A 12822-nucleotide genomic window follows, 5' to 3' on the forward strand; every position below is an offset into this window, starting at 1 on the left:
TTATCTTAGCATCTATCTTCCTCCTTGCTCCTGCTCAGTCTCTCTGTCTTTTTTTCTTGACGCTAACACCCACTCTCACACCCACACATGCACACACATGCACAGACTCATTCCCCTCTTTCCCCTCCCACACACAGACACACACACACACACACACACACACACACACACACACACACACACTCACACCAGCAGACACATACACACACTACAACATATACAGAGAGAGCGAGAGACACACACACTTGATCAGCATCAAATACAGGGTGTGCTAAAGTAAATTTAATTACGTCTGTCTGATATGGAGCTTCAGATGAAAGTAGGAGAGCGCAGTGTGAAGCGACGACTGCACAGACAGGAGCAGGCCCGTGATATTCCTCCTGTAGACTAATCTCCCTTTATTAAAGCCAGGAGGAGAGAGGGAAGCGGGGGGAGGAGGAGAGTGAAAGCGGGCTGGAGAGGAGAGGAGGTGTGTGTGTGTGGGGGGGGGCCTTTGATGAGATCTCTAACTGTCAGCTACTGTACTTTGCTTCTCTTTCGCTCTGTCTTTGTCTCTTCTTACGGGGCGAATGAACACAGCACCTATCGGTACATGCCTACTTGCTCAAACAAACATACCCTCGTGCTATCACACACGGTAATGTCCTCTGAAACTTATCCCTGTTGTTATGGTTGTCAACAATATCTAAAGAAGGACCGAGGCAGCGCTCTCCCTCTTACGCTCTCTTTGTCTGCGTCTCTCTTCCCCTCAGAGGGAGTGGTGAGCGAGTGGAGTGTGCGCTTGTCTGCCTGTCTGCTGTTTTCTGGCCAGTCTAATGGGGGCAGGTGGCCATCAGGTGGCCAAAACAGAAACTGCCACTTCTAATAGCGCATAATACCACAGTCATGAACTCAAGTCCTTCAACTGCATTTTAATTCTATTTCTTGAAACACTGATGATTATGGTTCTAAAATGTATTTTACTTTTACGACTTTTCCTTTTCCTGTGTAATTACGAGGTTTCAAGGTCCATGATATGTCATTGGGTGAAGAGCTTGATCACTTGTTATGTTTCGCTATTGGATGCGATTAAATCCTTTGTGCCATTTTAATGTTTTGCTGCATGTTTTCTCGTTCACAAAGCGGTCGGTGTATCCTCGTGTCTCCCCCATGTTGATGGATGTTTGGCGGAGCCTGCCAAGATGATTACTTTCTTTTGCGGAACAATTTCTCAGAAACAGACACAATTTTCCCAGAGAGAAAAAGTGCTTTGGAAATGTATTCATTGAAATATATCAATACAGTAGTTATAGTTTTGTAATTGGGTCTTTTGTCAGGATGGATTGTAAACGGTACCTCTTCACAGGTCATCACCATGTGTCCCTCCCAAGCTGTTCACTTGGGTCATGTTCCCGATCCCAAAGCCCTTCAACTATTTTGTGCAACTGCTGTGTTTGCAGACATTGAGAAAGAAGGGCCTAAACGGCTGTGACAGCCCAGACCCCGACGCAGACGACTCGGTCGGCCACAGTCCCGAGTCCGAGGACAAGTACAGGAAAATAAACGAGGACATTGATCTGATGATCAGCAGACAGAGACTGTGTGTAAGTACCTCTTAAACCCCGAACCTTCCTCTCACCTTTCTTTCCTCTCTTTCCCTTTTTTCCCCCCTTATGCTTTCTGTCGCTTCGTCCTCGTCTCCTCGTTTTTGTCATCTGTTCCTACCACCCATCTCTCCGTCCCTTCATTTGTGTCTCCCTCCGTCCGTCTCTGTGGTTGTGGGACCTGGCAGGCATTAAGCAAGAAGGAGAACAAAGGCGGCGAAAGCCCGGAGCTCGAGTCTGCTCTCGTCCTCTCCCCACGCACTGAGGAGAAATACAAACAGATTAACGAGGAGTTTGATCACATGATTCAAACTCATAAGATACCTGTAAGTACTGGGTTGACGCTACGCCGCATCCTCAGCAGGCTAACAAAATGCTGACTTGCCAGTAACTCTTGAGCTAACCCAGCTAACCACCATTGTTTGCCACTAGACTAAATACACAAAGTGAGAGTGAGACAAGAGTGAATTGATATTGTATACTTACAGTAAAAAGAATTACAGTTCCTTTGATTTTGCTTGATTATAGTTGAGAAACGGTCCTCTAATTTGACACAACTGTAACCATAACGAGCAGGCACTTTCGCTACATAATTGCAGACTTTCTCTCTCTTTTAACCTTACTGGGTTCCCTCCTTGAACCCGTTACCCATAATGCCTTGCCTGGCTCTCAGGGGAGGTGTGGTCTGCATGCGCTTTTCCTGCACCAAAACACAGCGCTCAGTCACCCGTAACAACAAGGACAGGCATTGTGGCAATGAAACAGCAGCAGACATTCAGAAACTCTTAAGCGTATCTCTGTACCTCACAAAACTCAATTATCTCTACTCCTTGCTGGAATAATTGAAGGCAAAGTCTTCAGTAGCCTAACAGCATCTCGTTAATAGACGTCAAAACATGCAAGCTGCTGAATTTGTATTATATTGTCTTCATTTTACAAATAATCGAATCTATAGCCAGAAGCCAGAAACCACAAAATAAAGGCTGCTCTCTATGTAAACTGAGCCTGCCCGTCGTTCAGAAAGCGCCATACTGGAATGATTAGTGCTGTAGCCTTACAGAGAAAGAGATAATTCCATGGTAGATCATTCAGAGAAGAACAGTAGTGTCTAAGCCACGTGGAGCAGGGGGACATTTGGTTTGAAGCAAGGCAGGGGTTGGTGAGCTGGGATGGCGTGGCGGTGTAGGGTGGGTTTGGGATCAGAGCTGGGTGGGGATGGGGGTGGAACAGCAGGGTGGTGGCGTTGGAGGGGCGGGGGGGGGGCTCCGCACACAACAAGTGGCAGTTCAACGTGTGGTCAGGGTGGCTGCCAAGCACTGGGCCTCTGGATTGCAGGGGAGTGTGGGGAGAGGCGAGGAGGAAGATGAGTTAAAAACAGGAAGGATGGCACCAGTTAAAGGACAGCTTACAGACGGGGCCCTTACACCCAGCGAAGGGATGTGTGTTCACGCAAATGTGCACACATTGAGACAGCTCCCTCACTCTTAGAAAACACCGCATAGGGAAATCTTGAAGTATAAAAACTCCAACAAGGAATTCGAGATGGAAGAAATTACTGAAAGTCTTTAAAAAAGATATAACATAACCAGAGGCAACCCCTCACTTATAAAAGGAAGCTTCCACAGCTTTTGGCTAGCCCACCACTATGTGAAGTTGCAGTAAAAGCGAAACGTTTAGAGACCCGCAATGAAATAATATTTGGCCTGCAAAAAGAACAAGACAAAGCAGCGCTAAGGCACATATTCCACTTCCAAGTAAGCCAGGCTGATGATCCCCCTGATGCACTCCCTCCATGGCTCTGAGACACATGGCAGTAATTTAGGGCCCTATTTTCTACTTCCTAAAGCTAACATGCAGGATGAACCACTTCCAGGGCACTCCCTAGGTTAAGCCCTTCTGCCAAGTGACACAATAAACATGACAAACTAGACGCCCGGGGCCGACAGGCTACCTCTTCTCATGTTCCTGATGAGACTGCTGACTGATCTGAGTCTACCCCTGTCTTACACTTTGCATTAGCTCCATGTGACAGGCAAATACATTATACCTAATTGCATTCAGTTCTCCAGTGTTGAAGCTACTTTTGCAAGAAATATTGCAGACTTTTTTCGTGAGGTAAAGACAGACTGAATTATATTTAGCCCTTTTAGAACAATGGGATGCCATTGGCTGTCCTCCCAGTAAATCCTTCTTATTTCTCTAATATAAAAAAACCGGGAATGTATTTCAGGGGAAATAAATGTCCACAAAATAATATTTCCAGGTCGGCCGTTAGCCATCACAATGACAAATGTCACAACGAATCAGCGACAAAATCTTCGGCCTTGGGCAGAAAGATACAGTTACCAATTCTGGTTCAAGTTTGAGTGACAAAGTATTTCAAACCCATCATCTTGGCGGCAATTTGAGCAACTCTGGGAGGAGTTTTCTCGATGCTTACCCTTTAATTTCAGTGCTCCCCTCCTCCATCCATACTGTCTCGCCTTTTTAGTCTTTGTCCTGGAAGCTGCTCTCCTACCGTTCATACCGTGCTGTTCAATGTTGTCCTTTAGAACTTTTGTTTGACTGTTTTTATTGCAGATAGTCAAACAATTTTGAATTCCTTCGTGTTCCTGGAGTGAATTGTCACGTCTGTTTCTCTCATCCTGTGTCCATTCCTCTGCTCGAAGGCCTTGTTTTAGTTTCTTCACTCACTGCAATAATTACTCTCTTTAGTCTAATCAAACTTGTTCCTGTGTCTCTCTTTCTTTCCCTCTCTCAGCAGGCCGTGCCCCAGTCGAACTACGACATGTCTGTGTCCCTTCCCGTTAGCAACCAGAACAATCTCATCTACAGCCATCCCGGTGGTTCCCTAGGCAACCACAACCTGTTGCCATTGGCGCACCACGGCCTACAGAGAAACAGCATGTCTCCCGGAGTCACACACAGACCCCCCAGCGCAGGTAACACAAGCAGAGCCTCACATGCACTCCATACACCCATGTCCACGCTGTTATCTAATCTCTCTACCTTCTCAACTGTGCGTGTACCCTTCTGTGATGCTAATAGACACACACTTCGAATTTATTTGATGACAGCTACCTGTAATATTCCTAAATCTAAAAGCAGTGAATTCATTCAAATCTATATTCATATATTGCTCGCTCAGTAATTTTTTTGCATATTAAATCCCAGCCCACAGTCTCGTTGATTTAGGGTGAGGTTCAACACATGGGATGTCTATGTACAGGCTTTGAGTGGTGACATAAGCAAATCAGGCCTGTTGGTTTGTTATTGTTGTCCAAAGTCCTTTTTCTGTCCCTCTGGTCTGAGCGCTGCTGCCCACACCCTCACCCTGTCATTACAACTGGATGCTAGAAGCGCTAGCACAAACTAAATATGAGTTTTGGCGCTCGCAGCATCCACACCAAACCGCACATGTTCTGGACCCTCCCACTCTTCCACCTCGCATGGCTTAAAAATAATAATGTGTCATTTTTCTTGGACGGCAGCTCGATGTATCCACTCGCAGTGTCCAGTTGCTCAGAGTGTTACGATTTGAGTGGGAAGCAGTATTACTTCTAGTATCACTGCACATATGATGTACTGACACGTAAAACACACACACACACAAAGTGGATCGTGATTAAATTGAGTTCTCTGAAAGGCCACCGAGGTAAGAGACAGGAGGCATCGTGGATGTTACGTGGGCGTCTATCTTCTAATGGTTTTCTCTATTTTGCTCTCCTCTCTCTTTCATCTTTCAGGTGGCCTCATGGGTGCTGACCTCACCACTGGCGCAGGCTCCAGTGCTGGTAAGAATGGCCTCCTCTTCTCGCACACAGTTGTCTGCTAACACATATACACCCACAAACACACACACACACATATGGCACCCACTCACCCACTCTGCGCCATAAAATGCATGACTAATAGTAACCCAAACCCGAGTGGAGATTTGCCCATGATGTGTTGATGTTAGTGGTCGTGGAGTTCATCTGGGAATGTTTGCCCAGTGCTGGGGCTGTGACACATCCGGCCTGCGTTCAGCTATAAAACGGTAGAACAAGTGTGGGGAAACAGAAATAAAATCATACTAAATACAGAAGCGGCAAATTGACTGACGGGCAGTCAGAAAGGGTGCAGGACTTTTGAATATACTCTTGAATTGTCTCTGTTTCTCTATAAGATGAGCCATCTCTTCATGTCTACCACATCTTGGATTTGGATGATAATTCAAAATGTCTACCACATCTTGGATTTGGATGATAATTCAAAATGTCAACACCGCGAGCTCCCATTTGGAGCTCACACAAACCCATTACACAGTAACCGCGATCATATGTCTGCAACCAAATTAATTCAATGTTAGGAGTGGCTCACCATGCCATAATGATCCTGTGGAGCAACCCATGTTTGAGGAACATGTAAGGAATCTTATGTATTAGCTTCTGTGTGTCGGTGGATTTGTCCCTGAGGACATGTCAGGCACAAGTTTATGCCAAAGAGACTCCCTTTTAAAGGGTTAAATTGTACAGCCTTGACGTACAGTGCAGAGTGTAAAAATGGAGAGTGGGGGGGTCAGAGGGGTACAGCTGGGCAGCCTTGTCTGGCCCCTAGGGCTCCATCACAAAGGGTCAATGCCTGGCTTCTCTGTCTGGTCACTCATCACACACACACACACACACACACACACACACACACACACAGACAACAGGGCCATTTGTTGTGGCGTGTGTTCCGGCGACGGCGTGCTGCAGAGCATGCTTCAAATGTAGCCTTTGTGTCACCGCGGCGAATGAACAGAGGCGCTCTGTGAGAGCTGTGCGTTGCTCAGCAGCAGCGAAAAACACGACGTGGAGAGAGAGTCATGTGGGAGCTAAAAGATTCCATTCAAAGCTCTCTTAAATCTCATCCAGGGGGGGCAGAAAAAGAGTGTGTGTGTGGGGGGGGGGGAAACCCCAGTGATGATTATCCACTGATGGTGGAAGCATGTGTGCAAAGGAGAAACAGTGGGGGAACACAGATGGAAGTGTTCTATGAACTTGGTCAGCCGTTTTAATGATGTTCCTCTAAGTGACTCAGTGTGAGGTGGCCCAGCCGCTGTGGCACCACAAAGACCGTTTTAATGTTCCTCTTCTCCTCACAGTAAGTTTTGATAAGCTGATAGTACAAGTAGTTGTCTGGCCTGTGTATGAGTGTCTTAAGTGGCCTGGCCCAAGTGACATAGGAGGTGCCTTGCATGTGTGTGTCTGTGAGCGTGTGGATGAGTGTGTGGTTCAGACATGCACATAAACATAACACCTCTTTTGTGCCTCAGATGTCATAGTCTGTAAAGAGAGAACATCACAGATTGTTACATGGAATTAGCATTGCCTTGGGTCCTCCTGTAGTTTGGAGGGAAGTTTTTCTTAATCCCGTAAGTATCTGCCATGTCCTCAATCTGTAAAATTACATTTCAACTGCTGATAATATACATTTGACCAAACTCATCTCAGTAAATTGTCTTTTATATATGTTGTCATTTCACAAAAGATTCCTTTATTTCTTTTCCTTTTCCAGGCTAACAATGATGCAGGTAACAGGGGAAATAATAGATTTGATTTACAGCAACAATTCAGTCGGCTCATGTAGCTACAGTATGTATGGCTAATGGTTTCACCTTCGTGAGAGTAGTCCGTTTGAACAGTCATGACACAAACTGACATTTTCAAATATGTCAAAGCCTTAGTTAGTATAGTTATCAAATGACTTTCAAATTGTCTGTATGCTGTTCATAATAATTACAAAGTTGCAATAAATTATAAAATCCTTCACTCTTTTGAATTTTTAAGGAAACAACGGAAAGTCTATTTTTGTTATGATTACTTGAAACTACTCGAACTACTTGAGTGTATCGTGTACTTCACTTCTCATGTAGAAAATACAAACTTAAGAGTTACTGTTCATGGCAGATCATGAAAATATTTCATGAATATACGCTATGTTTCAATCATATCTGGAGATAATCCTTGGGATATGGCGACTAAATTGAATTGACACACAGACTTTTTATTTATCCAGTACAAATATGCCGCGTGAAAGCCAGTCATGGGTTAAAGTCTAAATCACACGAGCTCCCCAGGTAATTCATGTCCAGGACAAATAGGGCATGTTACTAAAAGGCTGAGTCATCATGTCTCTTCAATGGAAATATTATGGGAAGTGTGCACGTGCATTCGCTCATTGATATACCGTATGTGTTCAATCTGTCAACTCCTTTGCTGGCTAGGAGAGAGCGCGAGGTGAAGAAGGAGACAGAACGGGAAGGAAGGAGAGAAAGAGAGCTGATGAAGGGAGCTCCGGACGAAGGCCCCAGCTTGTAAAAATCTCCCACCTCCATTTGTGCAATTATGTAGCTGTCATCTATGCTCCAATCAGCAAAGCACTGAGAGGAATTAACGAGAAACTCTAGTCACCTCTCACCTTCATCACGGAACCAATTACTCCTGCAAATGAGTTGCATACAAGCTACATCTTGAAGACATCGCTGGTCAAAATCACACAGAAATACAAGCTACAGAGCAGATATACAAGAACTGACAACAAGTCGGGTTCAGTAGATCATACAACGTTTGTCTCCATCTTGGCAGCACCTCACACCAACTGTACAAGTTGTAAGCGTGAGTGTGACACCTTAGTTCAGTTGGATAATTCAGGGTTGAATGCACATTTAGCCAAACCGCAACGGAAGAGTGTGTGTGTTTGGGGAATAGAACGGAGTGCGCCTGTTAGACCACAACAGGACATCAGAAATTTGTTCAGCAACAGTAAAATGTATGAGTTTAACCACACACCTCTCCTTTGTGTGTGTGTGTGTGTGTGTGTGTGACAGAGAGAGAGAGAGAGAGAGAGCGAGAACAAACACTCTAGGGGTGGCTTGTCAAACACATGTATCTCGAGGTGCAATAAGTTGTAACCATGACACCTATAGTGACAGATTGCAATCCTTCAGCTTTGACCTCAGCTGTCCCCTTCACACCTCAGAAATAGCAAAAAGCTGTTTATCGTGATCTCCGATCAGATGTTGTTCTCTATGTGTGAATTTTAAACTGCAGCAAAACAGACCCCTGGTTGAGCTGCGTTTAATTTCGGTACTTCCTGTAAACGGTTGATGCCAGCCTGCGCCGCAGCTCGAGCGTGCAGAGTAGCATTTGAAGAAGGGAGTTGAAATGGATTCTGGCTGCAGTGTCTTCAGCTGATATTATGGTTGAGCCAATGTGTCCGTATTGAATTCAACTGTGCTAAAAGCTACAGAATAGAATGATTTGAGTCACAGTTCTTGCTTCATGAGCTTAATTCGCCAATGATTTTACTTTCGAAGCGCTTAAGGGCTGGCCTCTGCCACTCATGATCATAGCCATCTAGCAGATAATTGATTGGACTGCAGCCATCTCCACAGGGCGGCAATACACAGATGTCTGATTAACTGTCACCAAGATGAAGTCTGTGTCATCTTGACCAAAGTGTGTATTAATGTCTCTCTAAAGCTCAGTCTCTTTTTTTCATTCATCTGTACAGAAACACTGATGTACTTCCTGCTGGGTTATTTACTAAAGTGTGTGTGTGTGCGTGTGTGTGTGTGTGCGTTTTGTGTGGGTGTGTGTGTGTGTGTGTGTGAGGTCTCATTCATCTATCTCCACATGCACCCACTCAATCTCACAAAGGGCCAGCCATGAGAATGAGAGAGTAGGAAAACTGAAGAGGCAGCTGCCTCTTCGCTAATGTGAAATTGACACTGGAACTAAGAGGGTCCAATACAAAACACACACGTGCATCCATATGCATGGCTCGTGCAAAGGAAGTCATACAGCATGTCTCGTAGAGTCTCAAGTCGTATACTCTCAGTGTGACAGACAAATGTTACTTCTGTAGAACCTTGCACATGCAAAGTTGTATGCAGCAAAACATACAATCACACACAAAGTCTGGCTTGTTAACATCGACTCGTACGTGCTCACACATGCCAGCAGAGGCACAGACACATACACACTCCAGCAGTCACACACACGTTTTCTCTCACCGCTAGCGGTCGTTTACTCTTCAGATTGTTCAAATTGAGCTTTTGAGACTTTTCATTTCCAAACAACAAAAACCTCGCTCTCAAATTAAACAAAGATCAGCGAGGGAAATTGCCCAGGAAGACATCTGCGACTCATTTTCCCCCGGAGTATATGATTAGGAAATTCATTTATGTCTAACGTATAATTCCTGCCCGTCTTTCAAGTGGGAACGTCCACACAGTGCCCTGTGTTCTACCCCTTGGAAGAAGGAAGGAAAAGTAAGGGGAAAAACAGCCTGTGGGATTGGGTTAGAAACAAAGACTATGTTGCTTGCAAGAATGCTCCACTCTCAGTTTTTTTTTATGATGTGCTGTGATTTCGCCCCACCGGTTTCTGAGCAGGAAATGGGTGCTGCACTCGGTCCTCCGTATTTAGGGGACTGATCCGGTGGAAACCCCAAGGCAGGGTCTTTGTCTGGAAGAACCACACATGTGTTTAGCTCTGATGGCCAAATGATGGGTCCCATCCCTCTGTGGTCTTGCTACCCGTAATTAGATGTTTTTACACGATTCACTGGCTGTTGCAGGACACATGTTGCCTTAATTGACAGTGACAGAGGTGGAGGGTGAGGTCCTCTCAAGTGGGTGCCTTCATTGTATGACTGCCAAGCAAACAGTGGTGATCATCAAGGCAAAAAACAGCACGCTTGTTTGACTATCTGCCTTGCCAGTGTACACCACTTTCTTAAAACATAATTTGCAACTCTGTTCAGAATGGTGAGCTAATAAAACGTGTGCCACAGGAAGTAGAGATGAGACAGAAACAGTGAAAAGGAGCTCACGGTGAAAATGGATTCCTGTAGTTCTTCATTAGGCTACACCGTCATTAACAGTAGGCTTTCCAAGATTCATGAAACTTCAGAAGCAGCTTTGATAACATATAGATTCAAGAATATTAAATGTTTCTCCCCCACCTCTCTTTGCTCTCTCAGGAAATGGATATGGGAACCATCGCAACTCACCAGGTCTGCTGGTTTCTCCAGGTGGCATGAACAAGAACATGCAGGCTAAGTCTCCCCCGCCCATGAATTTAGGCATGAACAACCGCAAACCTGACCTACGTGTGCTCATCCCCCCTGGCGTCAAGAACAACATGCCCTCCATCGTGAGTAATCTTTCCATTTCCCCACTGTATGTCTTCCTATCTATTCGGGTGTGTTTGCTGTTGTTGATTTCCTTTCATGTCCCCTCTGCTGCTTTCATCTCTTCATATCAGACTTGGGTTGATGAGATCATGTTTGAGATACGCTTGGACTTTTGTTTTTTCATGTTCTTTGGCCCAAGTCTGATATCAGATATATTTCCTCTGCTGTGTCTGTATACGTAAGCGGACGCTTATACAATAGGCCCTAATATGTCTCCTGTCTTTCTAATAAGGTGTGTATATTACAATAGTTATTTGCATCCTCTTTTCACTTTAGTTCAGTCAGTTGGCTCAATCCTACAGCTGCTCCATCCCTTGATCCGCACTTAGCCACCACTTCTATATTCTCACTCGCACTCACTAATTGAAATGGATTACCCTCCCCTTTTAATGCCGTCAGTCTGAGGATGTGGATCTGCTATTGGTAAGTCAGACTGCCACTCAGATTTAGAAATTTCAAACTTGAAAGCTTTTCTAATAAGAAACTGGTTAAGATAATGTTCTTGGGAGCATAATGTGCCTTGTAGAACTGAGCGTGTTGCAGTCACCTCAGTCTGATGTCTGGATTTGCATTCAGTTGTATCCTTCACTACTGACATTATTACATCAAAATACAGCGTTTTTGGGGAAAAGGCGTGTCGACTCCAGAGTAACTTTAACCTTTATTGTTGCTGACTCTGCTGTAGGCTCCAATGTCACCTCTGAGGACGTTTTGTGAGGGCACATAGTGCCATCCAGTGGTGCGTCAGAGTAAAAGCAGCCTGGCCTCTTTTCTGCCTTAGCCGTTTTGTCACCTTCCTTCCTTCCTTTCATCTTTTCACCTTCATCTAGAGTCTCGCGTCGCACACGTATAGCTCACAACTTGTATTGTTCAGAATTCAGAAATGAAGGGCAACAAAAGAGTTCTCTTTCATTTCGCATCAAACCTCCATTATTTCCTGCCCCTCTGCTACAGTAAAGTGTCTCTCCCTTTGCCGTCGCTACCCTGCGTTGCCTTGGAGACCGATGGTGTTACTATAGCGACAGCGGGCCCTCGGAAAAGGGTGGTAAATGATAGGGTTGGCAGGGTTCAGCCGTGCCGCATGTCAAGTGATTAATTTCCCCAGAAGTTGGCATCACATTCATTCTCTCAGCATCTGTTGAGCGAAAGAAAGAAATGAAAGAAAATTAAAGAAAAAAAAGTTTCTTGGTTCGTTGCACTTTTTTGTTTGTTTTTTGTCTGTGAGTTGGCTTCATGTTCTCAAGCCTCTTCCATCTCTCTTGCTCTCTGTGTCTTCCTTTCCTCTGTCACAGAACCAGAGAATAAACAACTCTCAGTCTGCTCAGTCATTGGCCACCCCAGTGGTATCAGTAGCAACCCCCACTCTTCCGGGACAGGGCATGGGCGGTTACCCGTCTGCCATCTCTACTTCTTATGGTACCGGTACGTACTGTGTGATCTTTATACGTTCAATTAGTGTCGTCTAGTATAGTTTCAGTTCACCTGTACTATACCCAAACAACCCAACTCATCAAGTTTTGTTGTAGAAGTTGTGTAAAAATGATTTGACCCATTTCAGGTACATGTGTTGTTTTTGAACCCAACCTGCACATACTTCCCAAATGTAAATATAATACATCGGTCCAACTGCAGAGGGTGCTATTGTCACACCAACAAACACACAACTCATTCATGTAACATCACAGCAGCGTTCATCAGAGCTGCCTTCTCTTAGCAACTGTACTTTGACGTCTTTGAACAACCTATAATCCTCCTCCTGCTCTTCCTTTCTTTCCTTCCTTTCAGAGTATTCCCTGAATAGTGCAGACCTGTCCTCCCTGTCTGGCTTCAACAGCGGCAGCTCCCTTCACCTCGGCTCAATGAGCGGGTGGCAACAGCAACACCTTCAGAACATGCAGCATTCAGCCCTCGGCCAGCTAGGGTGAGTGCATTGAACTTAATTTGAGGTGTTGTGCTGTTGTGAAATGCATGATGTAACACACAAATCACAAGAGATGACTTTTTGAGAGTCCTT

General features: G+C 45.0%; 1 protein-coding gene across 6 annotated transcripts in view; it reads left to right on the plus strand.

The window, feature by feature from the left end:
* The window catches only part of mef2cb (myocyte enhancer factor 2cb), a 72188-nt gene that overhangs the window by 55386 nt on the left and 3980 nt on the right, over positions 1 to 12822 (plus strand). The window contains exons 5-11 of one of the 6 annotated variants that reach the window (XM_079269589.1): positions 1440 to 1583; positions 1772 to 1909; positions 4345 to 4525; positions 5330 to 5377; positions 10596 to 10768; positions 12101 to 12230; positions 12594 to 12729. In XM_079269589.1, the coding sequence (XP_079125715.1) occupies positions 1440 to 1583; positions 1772 to 1909; positions 4345 to 4525; positions 5330 to 5377; positions 10596 to 10768; positions 12101 to 12230; positions 12594 to 12729 (950 nt within the window). The remainder of the gene's footprint in view (positions 1 to 1439; positions 1584 to 1771; positions 1910 to 4344; positions 4526 to 5329; positions 5378 to 10595; positions 10769 to 12100; positions 12231 to 12593; positions 12730 to 12822) is intronic. The other 5 variants (XM_079269590.1, XM_079269591.1, XM_079269592.1 and 2 more) reach the window with 5 other exon arrangements.

This window comes from Melanostigma gelatinosum (assembly GCF_949748355.1).
Source record: "Melanostigma gelatinosum genome assembly, chromosome: 6".
Lineage (NCBI taxonomy): Eukaryota > Metazoa > Chordata > Actinopteri > Perciformes > Zoarcidae > Melanostigma > Melanostigma gelatinosum.